Source organism: Pristiophorus japonicus, unplaced genomic scaffold (assembly GCF_044704955.1).
Source record: "Pristiophorus japonicus isolate sPriJap1 unplaced genomic scaffold, sPriJap1.hap1 HAP1_SCAFFOLD_3029, whole genome shotgun sequence".
Lineage (NCBI taxonomy): Eukaryota > Metazoa > Chordata > Chondrichthyes > Pristiophoridae > Pristiophorus > Pristiophorus japonicus.
In genome coordinates this window covers 1-19,636 of record NW_027252812.1, presented here as the reverse complement: position 1 = coordinate 19,636, position 19,636 = coordinate 1, and the positions used below count along the sequence as shown (strand labels likewise).

The window sequence follows — 19,636 nt, the reverse complement described above, 5'->3', positions numbered from 1 at the left end:
ATCCTGGATCTTCCGGATCATTCCGTTTCTTCCTTCTACGTTTCGCCAACTTTACACCGTTAATCTTCAGCGGGGGCTTCTTGCAGGGCAAGTGGTCTCTCAGCATGTCTTGTACCTGGGAGCGGACGGGAATCACCAGGTGAGTGGTCGTGCACCATAGAGGGCGTTCGCAGTTACACCGCACGTCACCTGGGGGCTCTCAGGGAACATCACTGAGCCTCACACACCAGTGAAATACGCCTCCCCTTAACACCAGGGGAAACCCTCCCCTTAACACCAGGGGAATCCCCACCCCAGTAAAACCAGTGGAACTCCTCCCCCTTAACACCAGGCGAACCCCTGCCCTATAAAACCAGGGGAATCCCCTTCCCATTACACAGGAGAATCCCCACCCACTTAACACCAGAAATCCCGCTCCCCGTAACACCAGGGGAACCCCACTCAGTGCCACCAGGGGAATCCCTCTCCCCTTAACAGCAGGGTATACCCTCCCCCTAACACCAGTGGAATTCCCACCCATTAACACCAGGGTTGGTCAGACAATGCCAACTGGGGATGGTCAGTCAATGCCAACTGGGGAAGGTCAGTCAATGCCAACTGGGGATGGTCAGTCAATGCCAACTGGGGAAGGTCAGTCAATGCCAACTGGGGATGGTCAGTCAATGCCATCTAATGATGGTTTACTGGGGATGGTCAATCAATGCCATCCTTGCCCAGTGACGCCCAACACCCCGAGAATGAATGGAGAATAAACCCCTCACCTGGCGGTGGAATGCTGCCTGTTTCTCGGGGGTGTCCAGTTTGTTTGTCCCGACGTACATCACTTGGACCTCGGCACTGACCTTCTTGCACTGCTCGTCCGACAGTTCCAGCACCCCTGGAACACAGAGCGGACCAAGTCTCTTCAGCCACAACTCGCAAACCCACCTGCGCGGAGTGTGGCGCAGGAATACCAAGCGGGGTACAGGGAAGGGGGCAGAGAGAGCGGGAGGGCAAACCAGGAGTGACAGTCCCCAACCGAGGGGATGCTGGACCGGGCAACTTGGGTCTGTGTGGACAATTCCAGGCCCATCCCCGCTTCCACAGGGGATTGGTGAAGGTGGTTCCATACAGACGATGAACAGCAATGTTTGTGGGAGTTCGTAAAACTAGTGGACATCAACGTAAGGTCGTCACTCATAAATCCCATGGGGAATTCATTAGAAACGTCTTCACCCAGAGTGGGCTGAGAATGTGGATCTCGCTCCCACAGGGAGTAGGTGAGCGAATAACAGAGATGCAATTAAATAAAAGGCTGGATAAACACATGATGGAGAAAGGAATAGAAGGATGTGCTGATGGGGTGAGATGAAGAGGGATGGGAGGAGGCTGGTGTGGAGCATAAACACCGGCACAAAGCAGTGGGGCCGAATGGCTACTTTCTGTGCCCTACATTCTGTGTGGTTTATATTGGGAGACACTTGCCCGGATAACTGGGACTGAGCAGGCAGATTATAAAGCAGGATATTTGGGAGGTCCAATCACTGAATGTTCGAGTATGGAGTCAGGGACTGAAGGTTTCTGGGCGTGGACCCTGGGAGGGTCTGATTGGGTGGTCCCAACCAGAAGCCAGAAGCTATTTCCAGTGGGGTTCCGCAGGGCTCAGTGCTGGGTCCCTTGCTTTTTCTGGTATATATCAGTGACTATGGATTTGGAAGTTGGGGGCACGATGAAGAAGTTTGAAGATGACACTAAAATCGGCTGTCTCATTGATGGTTCAGAAGAGAGCTGCGGACTGCAGGAATATATCAATGTACTGGCCAGGTGGGCAGACCAGTGGCAAATGGAATTTACATAGAAACATAGAAATATAGAAAATAGGCGCAGGAGTAGGCATTCGGCCCTTCGAACCTGCACCACTATTCAATAAGATCATTACTGATCACTCACCTCAGTACCCCTTTCCCACTTTCTCTCCATACCCATTAATCCATTTAGCCATAAGGGCCATATCTAACTCCCTCTTGAATATATCCAATGAACTGGCATCAACAACTCTCCGCGGTAGAGAATTCCACAGATAAACAACTCTCTGAGCGAAGAAGGTTCCCCTCATCTCGGTCCTAAATGGCTTACCCTTTATCCTTAGAGTGTGACCCCCCTGGTTATGGACTTCCCCAACATCGGGAACATTCTTCCTGCATCTAACCTGTCCAGTCCCGTCAGAATGGTATATGTATCTATGAGATCCCCTCTCATCCTTCTAAACTCCAGTGAACACAGGTCCAATCGATCCAGTCTCTCCTCATATGACCGTCCTAACATCCCGGGAATCAGTCTGATGAACTTTCGCTGCACTCCCTCAATAGCAAGAACGTCCTTCCTCAGATTAGGAGAACAAAACTGAACACAATATTCCAGGTGAGGCCTCACTAAGGCCCTGTACAACTGCAGTAAGACCTCCCTGCTCCTATACTCAAATCCCCTCGCTATGAAGGCCAACATACCATTTGCTTTCTTCAGCACCTACTGTACCTGCATGCCAAATTTAAATGACTGATGTACCATGACACCCAGATCTCGTTGCACCTCCCCTTTTCCTAATCGGCCGACATTCAAATATTATTTTGCCTTCGTGTTTTTGGCACCAAAGTGGATAAACTCACATTTATCCATATTATACTGCATCTGCCATGCATTTGCCCACTGACCTAACCTGTCGAAGTAACTATGCAGCCTTTTAGCGTCCTCCTCACAGCCCACACCGCCACCCAGCATAGTGTCATCTGCAAACTTGGAGATATTACACTCAATTCCCTCATCAAAATCTTTAATGTATTTTGTAAATAGCTGCGGTCCCAGCACTGAGCACTGCGGCACTCGATTATTCACTGCCTGCCATTCGCTAAAGGACCCGTTTATCCCGACTCTCTGTTTACTGTCTGTCTTTAATCCGGATAAGTGTGACGTAATGCATTTGCCGAAGTCTAACAAGGGAATGGAATACACATTAAATGGTGGAACACTGAGAAGTGTAGAGGAACAAAGGGACCTTGGAGTGCAGGTCCACAGATCCCTGAATGTAGCAGGCCAGGTAGATAAGGTGGTGAAGAAGGCATGCGAAGTACTTGCCTCTTTAGTCGAGGCGTGGATTACAAGAGCAAGGACCTTTTGCTTGAGCTAGTTAAAACACTGGTTAGGCCACAGCTGGAGTACAACATGCAGTTCTGGTCACATTGCAGGAAATATGTGATTGCACTGGAAAGGGTGCAGAGGAGATTTACAAGAATGTTTGCCTGGACTGATGAATTTTAGCGATGAGGAACGTTTGGAGACGCTGGGACTGTTTCTTTGGAACAGACGAGGCTGAGGGGAGACCTGATTGAGGTGTATAACTTTATGAGGGGCCTGCATAGAGTGGATAGGAAGGACCTGTTTCCCTTGGCAGAGGGAGCAACAACCAGGGGGCATAGATTTAAAGTAATTGGGGGGAGGTTTAGAGGGAATTTGAGGGGAAATGACTTCACCCAGAGGGTCGTGCGGGTCACTGCCTGAAAGGGTGGTAGAGGCAGAAAACCTCATCATATTTGAAAAGTACCTGGATGTGGACCTGAAGTGCTGTAACCTAAAGGGCTACGGACCAAGAGCCGGAAAGTGGGAATAGGTTGGGTAGCTCGTGGTCAGCCGGTGTGGACACGGTGGGCCGAAATGGCCTCCTTCCGTGCTGTAAATCTCTATGATTCTATCGGCCGACTGGTACCTGGTTTCAAATGTCCCTTCTCCGAGGCTTTGCACTCAGCTCCTGCTGCCGTCCCTCCCTTGTTTCCACGGCTTGTCCACTTCCCCGGATCTGCAATTAAAGATCAGGCACATTGGAACTGGAGGATGGAGAGGCAGCCCTCGGCCAGGAGTGGTTCTCCCTGCTCGGTCCCTGTCTCTCACAGCCCTGGGCCAGGAGTGGGTCTTCCTGCTCGGTCCCTGTCTCTCACAGCCCTGGGACAGGAGTGGGTCACCCTGCTCGGTCCCTGTCTCTCACAGCCCTGGGCCAGGAGTGTGTCTCCCTGCTCGGTCCCTGTCTCTCACAGCCCTGGGCCTGGAGTGGTTCTCCCTGCTCGGTCCCTGTCTCTCACAGCCCTGGGCCAGGAGTGGTTCTCCCTGCTCTGTCCCTGTCTCTCACAGCCCTGGGCCAGGAGTGGGTCTCCCTGCTCGGTCCCTGTCTCTCACAGCCCTGGGCCTGGAGTGGTTCTCCCTGCTCGGTCCCTGTCTCTCACAGCCCTGGGCCAGGAGTGGGTCTCCCTGCTCGGTCCCTGTCTTTCACAGCCCTGGGCCAGGAGTGGTTCTCCCTGCTCGGTCCCTGTCTCTCACAGCCCTGGGCCTGGAGTGGTTCTCCCTGCTCGGTCCCTGTCTCTCACAGCCCTGGGCCTGGAGTGGTTCTCCCTGCTCGGTCCCTGTCTCTCACAGCCTTGGGCCAGGAGTGAGTCTTCCTGCTCGGTCCCTGTCGCTCACAGCTCTGGGCCAGGAGTGGTTCTCCCTGCTCAGTCCATGTCTCTCACAGCCCTGGGCCAGGAGTGGGTCTCCCTGCTCGGTCCCTGTCTCTCACAGCCCTGGGCCAGGAGTGGGTCTTCCTGCTCGGTCCCTGTCTCTCACAGCCCTGGGACAGGAGTGGGTCACCCTGCTCGGTCCCTGTCTCTCACAGCCCTGGGCCAGGAGTGTGTCTCCCTGCTCGGTCCCTGTCTCTCACAGCCCTGGGCCTGGAGTGGTTCTCCCTGCTCGGTCCCTGTCTCTCACAGCCCTGGGCCAGGAGTGGTTCTCCCTGCTCTGTCCCTGTCTCTCACAGCCCTGGGCCAGGAGTGGGTCTCCCTGCTCGGTCCCTGTCTCTCACAGCCCTGGGCCTGGAGTGGTTCTCCCTGCTCGGTCCCTGTCTCTCACAGCCCTGGGCCAGGAGTGGGTCTCCCTGCTCGGTCCCTGTCTTTCACAGCCCTGGGCCAGGAGTGGTTCTCCCTGCTCGGTCCCTGTCTCTCACAGCCCTGGGCCTGGAGTGGTTCTCCCTGCTCGGTCCCTGTCTCTCACAGCCCTGGGCCTGGAGTGGTTCTCCCTGCTCGGTCCCTGTCTCTCACAGCCTTGGGCCAGGAGTGAGTCTTCCTGCTCGGTCCCTGTCGCTCACAGCCTTGGGCCAGGAGTGAGTCTTCCTGCTCGGTCCCTGTCGCTCACAGCCCTGGGCCAGGAGTGGTTCTCCCTGCTCAGTCCATGTCTCTCACAGCCCTGGGACAGGAGTGGTTCTCCCTGCTCGGTCCCTGTCTCTCACAGCCCTGGGCCAGGAGTGGGTCTCCCTGCTCGGTCCCTGTCTCTCACAGCCCTGGGCCAGGAGTGGTTCTCCCTGCTCGGTCCCTTTCTCTCACAGCCCTGGGACAGGAGTGGGTCTACCGGCTCGGTCCCTGTCTCTCACAGCCCTGGGCCAGGCATTGACCCGATGGCCACAAAGATTAAATACAATTAGGCACAATTCAGCACTGAAGGATTAATAGACAGAGAGAGAAAGCTATATATATCTCTAGAGGGAGAGGAAGGCCGACAGAGTCAGAGTGAGAGATAGAGACAGAGAGAGATAAAACGACTGAGGCAACGAGAAAGACAGCAGGAGACAGAGAAAGAGACCGGTGGACACCGAGAGAGAAAGAGTGCAAGACAGTGACATAGAGAATGTGTGAAAGAGAGACAGTGAGAGAAAGAGAGAGATAGAGAGAAACAGAATGGGAGAGAGAGGAGACAGATGTGGAGAGACAGAGCTAGAGAGATAGAAAGAGACAAAGTGAGAGACAGATTACATTTAGAGCAATGTGCACAGTTCTCGTCTCCATATGCCTTGGTTAGACCACACTTGGAGCATTGTGCACAATTCTGGTCTCCATATACGTCGATGGGACCCCTCTTTGGGCACTGTGGAGATTTATGGCTCCCATAATATCAAACGGATAGAGTGGCACTGAAGGAGGTGCAAAAACAAAGGTTTACAAGTATGATATCAGAACTGAGAGGGTACAACTATCAGGAAATGTTGATAAGGCTGGAGCGTATTTTCGCCAAGAAATATCTCTATCGGGATCGATAGATTCTCAGGAACAGAGCAGGTCATGGGTCACATTGGGTGGAGTGCCTGTTTGAAGGAACCTCTCCAGACTGATACCTGAGGCTGTAGGTCCCACTGGGACAGAGGCCGGTTTCTCAGTGCTTTGTTCAGATGTTTGTCCCTCAGGTTCCTGAGTTGGGGTTGTCGCCAGATCTGTAACAAAGGATGGGAGACATGGGAGGGTAAAATATTGGGGAATACCCAATCGGGTCATCAGGCTGATACTGGAGTCCGGAGAATGTCACACACCAGAATTTAAAGAAGTCAACCAATCCCAGTCACCTCAGCCTCTGCAATCGACTGCCATCAGTCACTGCACCCCACTCCCCTCAGTCAAAGCAACCCACTCCCCTCAGTCACTGCATCCCACTCCCTCAGTCACTTCATCCCACTCCCCTCAGTCACTGCATCCCACTCCCTCAGTCACTTCATCCCACTCCCCTCAGTCACTGCATCCCACTCCCCTCAGTCACTGCATCGCACTCCCCTCGGTCACTGCATCCCACTCCCCTCAGTTACAGCATCCCACTCGCCTCAGTCACTGCAAACCACTCCCCTCAGTCACTGCATCCCACTCCCCTCAGTCACTGCTTCCCACTTCTCTCAGTCACTGCATCCCACTCCCCTCAGTCACTGCATCCCACTCCCCTCAGTCACTGCATCCCACTCCCCTCAGTCACTGCATCCCACTCCCCTCAGTCACTGCATCCCACTCCCCTCAGTCACTGCATCCCACTCCCCTCAGTCACTGCATCCCACTCCCCTCAGTCACTGCATCCCACTCCCCTCAGTCACTGCATCCCACTCCCCTCAGTCACTGCATCCCACTCCCCTCAGTCACTGCATCCCACTCCCCTCAGTCACTGCATCCCACTCCCCTCAGTCACTGCATCCCACTCCCCTCAGTCACTGCATCCCACTCCCCTCGGTCACTACATCCCACTCCCCTCAGTCACTGCATCCCACTCCCCTCAGTCACTGCATCCCACTCCCCTCAGTCACTGCATCCCACTCGCCTCAGTCACTGCATCCCACTCCCCTCAGTCACTGCATCCCACTCCCCTCAGTCACTGCATCCCACTCGCCTCAGTCACTGCATCCCACTCCCCTCAGTCACTGCATCCCACTCCCCTCAGTCACTGCATCCCACTCCCCTCAGTCACTGCATCCCACTCGCCTCAGTCACTGCATCCCACTCCCCTCAGTCACTGCATCCCACTCCCCTCAGTCACTGCATCCCACTCGCCTCAGTCACTGCATCCCACTCCCCTCAGTCACTGCATCCCACTCCCCTCAGTCACTGCATCGCACTCCCCTCAGTCACTGCATCCCACTCCCCTCAGTCACTGCATCCCACTCCCCTCAGTCACTGCATCCCACTCCCCTCAGTCCCTGCATCCCACTCCCCTCAGTCACTGCATCTCATTCCCCTCAGTCACTGCATCCCACTCCCCTCAGTCACTGCATCCCACTCCCCTCAGTCACTGCATCCCACTCCCCTCAGTCACTGCATCCCACTCCCCTCAGTCACTACATCCCTCTCCTCTCAGTCAGTACATTCCATTCCACTCAGTTACTACATCCAAGTTTCGTGAGTCACTAAACCCCACTCATCTCAGTAACAGCATTCTGCTCATCCCTATCTCCTCAGTATCCTCATCCGACTCCCCTCATGCTCCTCATCACACCGTCCTCGTGCTCCTTGTTCCACTTGCCTCAGTCACTACGTCTCACTCCCCTCACTCAATGCATGATTTTTTTATTCGGTCCTGGGTAGTGGGCGTCACTGACAAGGCCAGCATTTATTGCCCATCCCTAATTGCCCTTGAGAAGGTGGTAGTGAGCCGTCTTGTTGAAGACAACTAAGTAGATTGCTGGGCCATTTCAGAGGGCGGTTAATATTCAACCACATTGCTGTGGGTGTGGAGTCACAAATAGGCCAGATCGGGTAAGAGCAGCAGATGTATTTCCCTAAAGGACACTTCATTATCATCCCATTCCACTCCCCTCAGTCACTATATCTCACCTCCACCAACGCCCCGCCCACCCACCCTCCCCCCCCGCGTCAGTCACTACATCCCACTCCCCTCAGTAAATGATGAATGAATTTTCAGGGCTGAGGTTTTCAGCAGTTACACTGGGAGAACAGTCTATGTAGAATGGACCGCACAAGGCAGATACCTGAGGCTGTAGACCGTGATGGGACAGTGGATGAATGGTCAGTGGATTTGAGAGTCGATTGTTCATCAGGCTCCTGAGTTGCGGCTGTCTCTGGATCTGTAACAACGGAAGAGACCCATGGGAGAGTGCAGAGTAGAGAACACCAGAACAGGTCATCAGGCTGGTACTAGATTCCAGACATTGTCACATACCAGTCTTTATGTAACCTTGAATCATCAAATCTCTCCCCCTCAGTCAGTACATCCCATTCCCCTGAGCCACTGCATTATTTCATTTGGTCCTGGATTGTGAGCATCACTGGCCAGGCCAATATTTATTGCCCATCACTAATTGCCCTTGAAGAGGTGGTGGTGAGTCACTTACTTTAATAAAACAGAATGGTTTGCTCGGCCATTTCAGAGCGCAGTTAAAAGTCAAACACATTGCAGTGGGTCTGGAGTCACATATATGCCAGGCCGGTAAAGGACAGTATATTTTCTTCCCTAATGGAAGCTAACCCATTATAATCCCATTCCACTCCCCTCAGTCACTATGTCACACCCCTTCAGTTACTACATCCCACTCCCCTCAGTAAAAGACCAGATGTATCACTAGGACTGAGGATTACAGCAGTTACACTGGGTGAACAGTCTGTGCAGAATGGGCCCCACAAGGCAGATACCTGAGGCTGTAGATTCTGCTGGGATCGTGGATGGGCGGACAGTGGGTTGAAGAGTCGATTGTACCTCTGGCCCCTGAGTTGGAGATGTCTCTGGGTCTGCAATAAAATATTCAGATATGGGAGAGTGCAGAATGCTGAACACAAGAATAGATCACCAGGCTGGAACTGGAGTCCAGAGAATGGTCAGATACCAGTCTTTATACAACCCAGAATCTTACAAATCCATTCCCTTCAGCCACGATATCACACTCCCTTCAGACACTGCGACACATTCACCTCTGTCACGTTATCCCAGACAGCTCACGCGCTCCCAAAGTTTCGTCATCCTACTTCCCTCATAATCCTCGTCCCACTCCCCTCAGTCTGCTCATGCCAGTCCCCTCGATCTCCTCATCCCACTCCCCTCGGTCTCCTCATTCCACTCACCTCGCTCTCCACATCTCACGCTCCCACAGTCTTCTCATCCCATCCCCCACTCCCGCCTCCCACCTCCCAGTCTCCTCATCCGACTCCCACTCAGTCTCCTCATCCCACTCCCCTCACTAAGAGACTGGTTGAAACTCTGGGACTGAGGATTGCAGCAGGAACACTGCGTGAACAGTCTGAGTAGAATGGACCCTTCAAGGCAGATAACTGAGGCTGTAGACAACGCTGGGATATTGGACGATGATCAGTCGATTCGACAGTCGATTGTTTCTTGGGCCCCTGGGTTGAGGTTGTCTCTGGAACTGCAATAAAGGAGGAGAGGTATGGGAGAGTGCAGAGAGGTGGACACCCAGACAGTTCATCAGGCTGGTATTAGAGCCCAGAAATTGTCAGTCACCAGTCTTGTATAACCCGGCATATTCCAATCCCACTCCCTGGGACCTGTACAGCCAGGAGAGCGAGGCTGGGATGCCCAGCGCTACACTGCGGGTCTATCTCCATCAGTGGGCACGGCAGGGAACAGAGTGCCCGACAGACACAGTGAACAGTGTCTGATTCAGCTCCCTGTAGCTTTGGTGAAAAGACCACTTTGCGTTTCTGATCCTTTACCCTTTGTGTCCCTTACAACCAGGAGGGGCGCATGTAACTTTCTTACTGCTGATGATAACACGGGACATCCCAGAGTCACGCTTCTGGGTCATTCACAGTCGCCAATGTACCTGTGCAATAAGCAGCGTAACAGTGTGTCGGATTCAACTTGTAAACAGAGTAACTGGTGCAGTTTTTGATCTTTATCTCCCGGGTATAGTAGCAGGGACTTCCAAACCACGTAAAACAAACTGTCCCCGTCACTTCTCCCTGTCCCACGGTGGGATGAGTTCCTGAAATGTGGATTATAAATATTGAAGAATGTAACCAAGGTGAACAGTGCTGGACAGTGAATGTAAATCAGAGATTATAAAGTCTGAAAGTACCCTTTAACCAGCCTGGGGCCCGTGTGGAGCAGTGATAGTCTGGGACCGCAGTCTCCGGAATCTTCCATCCGCCAGAACTGAAACAACAATCCCACAGAGTCAGTCAGCCCCTGAACTGATTCAATGATCAACTGATAGAAGCTGTTCCCATTTCCCTGTATTCACTCACACCCTGCCCCATTGCTCTGACTGATGATCCCGCTCTCTCCACAGAACCAGTTCCTAATCACGCACTGTGATCTCTGTCGTACATTTACTCCTGGTTTATTGATTAGTGTATCTGTCATTTTCCCCTCACGTTACCTTTTAAATCTGTACCATCCATGGTCAAGATCCTGATCACACTGAGTGTTTGCGATGCACCCAGTCTCACCACAATCCGTGCTCCTCCAGGGCTGGTCCAGGATTGTGTGATCCACACACGGGTCAGTGAGTACTGAGTCTGCGACTGAGTGACAGAAAGATGTTTAATGTTAATATAAAGCACAGTTAACGTTACTCAGCGGCGAGCACCCCCTGAAGCACCAATAACCTCAGTCTCATTCTTTTTCTGGTGGAAAATCCCCCAGAATAAAACTGGATCCTTTCCTCCTTCTCTAAACCAGGGTCCAATCTCCCAGCTCAGCCTCCCCTCCAACTCACTGCTCACAGACAGACCTCATGCGGTATCTCAGGCTCCAGGTGAACACTGAGTGTAGAGGGTGGGGATACTCGATGGTCAGTGGAAGCTATCATGAGGTATCTCAGTCCCCAGGTGAACACTGAGAGTAGAGGGTAGGAACACTGGATGGTCAGTGGTAGATATCATGGTGTATATCAGTCCCCAGGTGAACACTGAGTGGAGAGGGTGGGAACACTGGATGGTCAGTGGGTGGTATCATGGGGTATCTCATTCCCCAGGTGAACACTGAGAGTAGAGGGTGGGAACACTGGATGGTCAGTAGGAGATATACATGGGGTATCTCAGTCCACAGGTGAACACTAAGTGTAGAGGGTGGGGAAACTGGACAGTCAGTGAGGGGGAACATGGAGTATCTCAGTCTGCGGTGCCCAACATTACACTGGGGGTCTATCGCCATCACTGGGCAGCGCAGGGAACAGAATGTCCGACAGACACATAGAACAGCTCCCTGTAGCGTTGGTGAAAAGAGCACTTTGTGCTTCAGATCCTTTATCTGTTGTGTCCCTTACAACCAGGATGGGCGACTGTAACTTTCTTATTGCTGTTGATGACACGGGACATTCCAGACTCATCCTTCTGCGTCATTCACAATCCGCAATGTACCTGTGCAATAAGTCATGTTACAATCGGGTGGTGGCTTCAACTCGTAAACGGAGTAACTGGTGCAGTTTTTGATCTTTATCTCCAGGGTCCTGTTACAGCGATTTCCATCGTAGTTAAAGCAAACTGTCCTGGTCACTTCTCCCTGTCCCACGGTGGGATGAGTTCCTAAAATGAGGATTATAAATATTGAAGAATGTAACCGGGGTGATCAGTGCTGGACAGTGAAACATAGAAACATGAAAAATAGCTGCATGAGAAGGCTATTCGTCCCTTCAAGCCTGCACCACTATTCAATATGATCACGCTGATCCTGCATTTCAGTACCCCATTCCTACTTTCTCTCCATATCCCCTGATCCCTTTAGCCGTGAGGGCCACATTTAACTCGCTTTTGTATATATCTAACGAATTGGCTACAACAACGTTCTGTGGTAGAGAATTCCACATGGCCAAAATTCTCTGAGTGAAGAAGTTTCTCCTCATCTCGGTCTTAAATGTCTTACCCCTTATCCTTAGACTGTGACCCCTGGTTCTGGACTTCCCAAACATCGGGAACATTCTTCCTGTATTTAACCTGTCCAATCCCGTCAGATCTTTGCATGTTTCTCTGAGGTCTGATGAACCTTCACTGCACTCCCTCAATAGCAAGGATGTCCTTCCTCAGATTAGGAGATCAAAACTGTACATAATACTCAAGATGTGACCTTACCCAGGCCCTGTACAATTGTAGTAAGACCTCCCTGCTCCTATACTCGAATTCTCTCACTGTGAAGGCCAACATGCCATTTGCCTTCTTCACTACCTGCTGCACCTGTATGCCAACCTTAAATGACTGATGTACCATGACGACCTGGTTTAGTTGCACCTCCCCCTTTACCAATCTGTCACCATTCAGATAAATGTCAGCCCTCCTGTTTTTACCAGCAAAGTGGATAACTTCACATTTCTCTTCATTATACCGCATCTGCCATGTATTTCACCAAGCACCTAATCTGTGCAAGTCACCCTGCAGCCTCTTAGCATCCTCCTCACAGCTCACACTGCAACCCAGCTTAGTGTCATCGGCAAATTTGGAGATATGGCATTCAATTCCTTCGTGTAAGTCATTAATGTATATTGTAAATAGCTGGGGTCCCAGCACTGAACCTTGTGGTACCCCACTAGTCACTGCCTGCCATTCTGAAAAGGACCCGTTTGTTCCTACTCTCTGCCTTCTGTCTGCGAACCAGTTCTCTATCCATATCAGTGCATTATACCCAATAGCATGTGCTTTAATTGTGTACACTAATCTCTTATGTGGACCTGGTCAAAGGCGTTTTGAATGTCTAACTGCTCCACCTCCACTTGCTCCCCCTTGTCCACTCTCGCTGCTACAGCCTCAAAAAATTCTAGAAGATTTGTCAAGCATGATTTCCCTTTCATAAACACAAGCAGACTTGGACTGATCCTGTCACTGTTTTCCAAATGCGCTGCTATTTCATCTTTAATAATTGATTCCAATATATTCCCCATTGTACATCTGAGATTATAAAAATCTGTAAGTACCGTTTATCCAGCCTGGTTTGACTGTGGAGCAGTGCTGCTCTGGAACCTCAGTCTCTGGAATCTTCCATCCGCCAGAACTGAAACAACAATCACACAGAGTCAGCCCCAGAACTGATTCAATGATTAACTGATAGAAGCTGTTCCCACTTTCCCTGTATCCACACCCTGCCCCATTGCTCTGACTCATGATCCCGATCTCTCGACAGTACCGGATCCTAATCTCACACTTTGCACTCTTCATTACATTTACTCCTGATAATTGATTAGTTTATCTGTAATGTCTCCCTCGTGTTACCTTTTAAACCTGTACCATCCTTGCGCTAGTTCCCGATCACACTGATATTTTCCGGTACACTCAGTCCCACCACAATCCGTGCTCCTCCAGAACTGGTCCAGGACTTTGTGATTTACACACGGGTCAGTGAGTGCGGAGTCTGCGACTGAGGGACAGAAAAATGTTTAGTGTTAATATAATGCACATTTAATGTTACACAGCGGCATGTAACCCCTGAAGAACTAATAACCTCAGTCTCACTCTCCGCCCTGGTAGAAATTCTCCCAAATGAAAACTGTGTCCTTTTCTCCTTCTCGATACCAGGTTCCAATCTGTCTCCCACTCAGCCTCCCCGCTAACTCACTGCTCACAGATAGACCTCATGATTATCTCAGTCCCCAGGTGAACACAGAATGTAGATAGTGGGGACACTGGATGATCAGTGAGAGATACCATGGGATATCTCAGTCCCCAAGTGAACACTGAGTGTAGAGGGTGGGGACACTCGATGGTCAGTGAGAGATACCATGGGATATCTCAGTCCCCAAGTGAACACTGAGTGTCGAGGGTGGGGACACTGGATGATCAGTGAGAGATACCATGGGATATCTCAGTCCCCAAGTGAACACTGAGTGTCGAGGGTGGGGACACTGGATGATCAGTGAGAGATACCATGGGATATCTCAGTCCCCAAGTGAACACTGAGTGTCGAGGGTGGGGACACTGGATGATCAGTGAGAGATACCATGGGATATCTCAGTCCCCAAGTGAACACTGAGTGTCGAGGGTTGGGATACTCGATGGTCAGTGAGAGATACCATGGGTTATCTCAGTCCCTAGGTGAATACTGAGTGTCGATAGTGGGGACACTCGATAGTCAGTGTCTCAGTAATGGGGTTGAAGTTAAATTACAAATAAGTTGGTGTTGTTGGTTCTTCATTGATAAAACTATAACATTATATATATCGACAAATTATCAATTAATATTGAATTTATAAATAAATAGGAGGCCGAATTTCAAAAGTATTTTCATAATATATGTTACAAATTGCCTGAAACATATTCTGATAGAATTTCTGAGTGTATGAATATCACAGAATCACAGAACAATTTAACACAGAAGGAGGCCATTCGGCCCATCGAATCTGCACTTGCTTTTTCAAACAGAAATCCAGTTAGTCCCACTCGCCCGCTCGTTCCCCACATCACTGCACTTTTTCTCCTTTGTGAGACCTGACCGGGTGCTGTACTACTAAAGGGCGGGGGCAGTTCGGAGGAGCGAGCTGCAGCAGCGACCACAGTCAGGGACAAAATGTCAATGAATCTAAATCGAAGTGTGACTTCCCAGCCAAGCAGGCAAGTGATTGACCGGTGGATTGGTGAGCATTTCTCCATTCTTTCTTTTTATACCTTGCTCATTTGCTGTAAGATAGGAGCTGCAATTAAACAGATGAATGAACTTCATTTTCTAAATACAACTATAGAATTAAAGCAGCTGTTTGCTGAGTAGCGGCTGTGTGTGCTTTGCTAAGGTTTAGAGTTTAATTCTGCTTGATAGTTCTGAGTGAAACGAGAGGGGTGGCAGGGCGGCTCAGTCCCGTGGATTGCACATCCTGTGGCATGTGGGAATTCCTGGCAGCTTTCCGCAGCCAGGTCGACCACGAGTGCAGTAGGTGTCTCCAGCTGCACCAACTCCAGCTCCGTGTTTTGGAACTTGAGTGGTGGCTGGAGTCACTGCGGTGCATCCGTGAGACAGAGAGCTACGTGGATAGCATGTTTCTAAAGATGGTCACCCCGCAACTTAAGAGTGTGCAGTCAGAGAGGGAATGGGTGGCCCCCAGACAGAAGAGGAGGACTAGGTAGGTAGTGCAGGAGTGCCCTGAGTCGATCTATATCTCCAACCAATATTCTCTTCTGAGTACCAGTGAGGGCGATGGTGCCTCTGGAGAGCGCAGCCAGAGCCAAATCCACGGCACCATTACCTTATATGAATCAGTAATGCAAATAATAAACATGGATTATAAATGCATAGTAATTAATATCAATTAATTATGTAAATATTAACTATATTACAATATTATTTACAAATATTAATTATGCGTTCCTCAAATATTTTTTGTAATATTTGCATCATAAATAAATTTGGTATTATTAATAGATATTTAATATTTTATTATTGTTTCATTGTATTAAAAGATGGTGGTATATATTGAAAATGTGCCTCCAGTTCATATTGTTTATAATATATGGTTAATAGATATTTAATATTTGCATTATTGATTCAAATTATTTACGATGCATTTATGATAGATATGTAAAAATGCAATTATTGATTCAAATAATTTGTTCTTTACTGATATATCTTTAATATTTACAATATTGATTGATATGGATAGATATTAATGTTTATGCATTTGTAATATCTATTTATTATATGCATTATTGATTGATATTATTATGCTTTTAACAAATATTTTTTTTATATTTGCATCATAAATAATACCAATCAATAATGGTTATATTAAATATATATTAGAAAATAATAAATTATATGAATCAATAATTCCATTTTCAACAATCACAAATGCACAGTAAATAATATGAATCAGTAATGCAAATATTAAATATCTGTTATCAATACATAATGAATAATGAGAAACAGGAAGCACATTGTAAATATATACCACCATATATAGGTAACATGATTCAACAATAAAAATATGAAACATCGTTTAATAATACCAACTAAATATTATGAATCAATAATGCAAATTTTAAAGATGAATTAAAATGCATAATAAATAATATCAATCAGTAATGCCTATATTAAATATTGCAAATGCTTACAAATGAGATGAATAACAATGAAAATATGAAATTATCAATTACAAATAAATAAAATGGATCAATAATTCTATTTTAAAGATATTTTAAAAACGCAAATATTAAATATGGATGACAAATGCATAATAATGAATATCAACCAATAATATATATAATACAAATGCATAATAAATCCATAGCATTCCATAGGAAATACTGCACAGAAACATTCTGCCCAAACAGTTGGTGCTGCACTTGTGACTCCTCCCATCTGAATCTATCAGCACCAGTCTCTATTCCCTTCTCCCTCATATGCTTGCCCAGCCTACCTTTAAATGCTTCTATCATGCCAGCCTCAGCCTTCCCTTTTCTTGAAAAAACGCCCCAACTAATTCAGTCTTTCCTGATAGTTATAACATTTCAGTTCTGGTATCACTTGTAAAAGTTTTTCCGCTCCCTGTGTAGCGCCTCTAAATCCTTTTGGTGTAATGTGGAGACCAAAACTCTGCACTGAAATGATCGAATACCTACCACAAATCCATAAATTTTAAATCTGATCAGTAATTAAAAGTATAAATAATAGGAATGCAAGAATTTAAATTTAAACTCGATGTTGGAACCTCCCCAATCAGATTTCCACCCCTGCCACAGCCCTTAAACTGGCCTAATGCAAATCACAAACCAGAAACGTCTTGGGAAGTTTTTCTACACAAAGACATTAAATAAACACGGTGCTGTTTGTGGATAATGAACACGACTTACTCAGGTAACCCAGAATCAGCAGCAGAGCCCTCATCTTACTGGGGGATATTCTGGAAGTGAACACAGGGAATTGATATTAGAGAAAGTTGGGAGATCAGCGGGAACTGTAAATCGCGAGTTGAACAGGGAATCAGAGGGTATATCAATTTATAATCGGGGAGCTCCCCCTCTCTCCCTCACTGGGACACCGACAGACTTTCAACATAAACTTCATATTCCGCCCCACCACAGCCCTCAAACTGCCCGAATGCATTGCCCACCACGGATCGGTCGCTAGCTCGCGCCCCTCTGAGTCAGAAGGTGGAGCGATCAAGCCCTATTCCAGAGACTCGAGAGACAAATCCAGGCTGACACTCCCTTTGCAGAAGTGAGCCCTCCCTGTTTCCCTCACTGCGCTCCTACAGACAGAGGTGAGCTCTCCCTCTCTCCCTCACTCGATCCAGTCTCCCTGTGTGGACCCCCTTCATTATCGAGCTTTACAAGAGGTACACACACCTGAATCATTACTTAGCAAGTAACAAACGCCTGAGCTGGTTCTAAAACCCGTTCATACCCGACTGCTTACCAGAGTCTCCAAACGCGGTGTCTGTCACTGTGTGAGATGAAGAGTTCTGATCACCTGTAACCTTCTCAGTCCCAGGGACAGCCCGCTGTGAGCAGTGACAGTCTCAGTGACAGCTCATGTAACCAAACCCTCAACATCAGAGGTGCGTGCAGCTATCGGCAGTGCCCATTGGCTCAAACATTATCATTGACCAATGATCTGTAATGTGGCAGAATCCATGCAGAGTTTCAGTGAAAGGGTCTGTGATAAACAAGTAACACCCAAGTCGCTCTGAATACCAACATTTTCCTTCTGTCACTGAAAAAAAATCAGCTTTTCATGGTTTCCGTAGACTTGTCTTGTATTTCTGATTACGGAGCGAACTAATCAAGGTGTTTAAGATGATTAAGCGAGTTAATAGGGTAGATCGAGTGAAACGATCTCCTCTGGTGGGGGGAGACCAGAACAAAGGGTCAGCACTTTAAAATTAGAGCCAGACTGTCCAGGGGTGATGTAAGGAGCAGTTCTTCACACAGAGGGTAGGGGCACTCTGGAAAATCTCTCCCCCAAAACGTTGCTGAGGTTAGGGGTCAATTGGACACATCAGAATTGAGATTGACAGAGTTTTTGGTGGGTGAAGGTATTAAGGGTCACGGAAACAAGGCGGGTAGATGGGGTTAAGGTACAGATATTGCCATGATCAGATTGAATGCTGGAGCAGGCTGGAGTGGTTAAATCGCCTCTTCCTCTTGCAATATTTCCATGTTGCTATGACTCTCAGAATTCTCTCTCTGTCTCTCCTCAGACTGCTTTGCATTAGTTCTGAAATAGGCGCCTGTGAGCTTTAGCAGATCCTAACCGTGTTTCTGATCTGAACAGTTAAATGATCTCTGACTCTCAGCATCCTCTGACGCACACAGCAAGCCACCATCTTTTTGAAGCCTGCCATTGTCCTAGCTGCAACACATAGCGTGCAACATTCAAATCTGTTAGTCACAGGAACTCAAAGATCAGGCCCACACAGCATTGACAATGGGCCCACAGTCGCTTCGAGTAACTTCGTTGTGTTATCGACTTATAGAAATTTACAGCACAGATTGAGGCCATTTCGGCCCATCATGTCCGCGCTGGCTGACCAATAGCCATCCAGCCTAATCCCACATTCCAGCTCTCGGTCCGCTGCCCTGTAGGTTACTGCATGTCAAGTGCACATCGAAGTGAGTTTTAATTGTGGTGAGGGTTTCTGCCTCGACCACACTTTCTGGCAGTGAGTTCCAGACCCCCACCACCCTCGGGGTGAAGAAATTTCCTCTCAACCTTCCACCAATTCCTTTACAAGTTGACCTCCTGGTTGTTGACCCCTCTACCAAGTAAAACAGGTCCTTCCTATCCACTCTATCCATGCCCCTCATAATTTTATACAACTCAATCAGGTCTCACCTCAGTTTCCTCTGTTCCGAAGGAAACAGACCCAGCATTTCCAATCCTTCCTCAAAGTCAAATTTCTCCAGTCCATCCAACATCCTCGTTCATCTCCTCTGGATCATTTTCCAGTGCAATCACATGTTTCCTGTAAAGTAGTGACTAGAATTGTACGCAGTACTCCAGCTGTGGTCTACCTAGTGTTTGATACAGTTCAAGCATACCCCTGTTCTTGTATTCTCTGCCTCGGCCAAGAAAGGCAAGTATTCTGTATGCATACTTAACCACCTTATCCACCAGTGCTGCAAACTTAAGTGATCTGTGGACCGTCACTCCGAGATCCGTTTGTCCATCTACACTTCTAGTGTCCTAACATTTAATGTGTATTCCCTTTCCTTGTTAGCCCTGCCCAAAGGCATTAGCTCACACTCTCCGAATTGAATTTTATTTGCCCACCTGACCAGTTGTTTGATATCTTCCTGCTGTCCAAAGCATTCATTTTCATTATCAACTACACAGCCTATTTTAATGTCATCTGCAATCTTCTTGATCACACCCCCAACATCCAAGTCCTAGTTATTGAAATGTACCACAAAAAGCAAGGGACCCAGCACTGAGCCCTGCGGACCCCATT

General features: G+C 48.6%; 1 protein-coding gene and 1 long non-coding RNA gene across 2 annotated transcripts; both read right to left on the bottom strand.

Annotated features, from left to right (window-relative positions):
* Positions 1-857: 857 nt before the first annotated feature.
* On the bottom strand, positions 858-6,228 carry LOC139249315 (uncharacterized). The gene is made up of 3 exons (XR_011591130.1): positions 6,164-6,228; positions 3,740-3,829; positions 858-877 (listed from the first exon to the last, which is right to left on the bottom strand). It is a non-coding gene; the product is annotated as an uncharacterized lncRNA (long non-coding RNA).
* Positions 6,229-8,352: 2,124 nt separating this feature from the next.
* LOC139249314 (uncharacterized) lies at positions 8,353-19,103 on the bottom strand. The gene is made up of 9 exons (XM_070872293.1): positions 19,021-19,103; positions 13,178-13,254; positions 11,634-11,798; positions 10,652-10,796; positions 10,349-10,425; positions 10,094-10,255; positions 9,583-9,676; positions 8,949-9,044; positions 8,353-8,383 (listed from the first exon to the last, which is right to left on the bottom strand). The coding sequence occupies exons 1-9, from the start codon at positions 19,101-19,103 to the stop codon at positions 8,353-8,355; spliced, it is 930 nt and encodes a 309-aa protein (XP_070728394.1).
* Positions 19,104-19,636: the final 533 nt, after the last annotated feature.

Excerpts from the sequence above, each read along its gene's own strand:
- LOC139249314 (XM_070872293.1), bottom strand. The coding sequence starts at position 19,103 with ATGTTGGATGGACTGGAGAAATTTGACTTTGAGGAAGGATTGGAAATG. Across the intron at positions 10,797-11,633 it reads TAACATGACTTATTGCACAG|TCGCAGACTCAGTACTCACT; the intron begins GTACATTGCGGA and ends TCTGTCACTCAG. Across the intron at positions 9,045-9,582 it reads CAGCGTTGTCTACAGCCTCA|ACCCAGAGACATCTCCAACT; the intron begins GTTATCTGCCTT and ends ATTTTATTGCAG.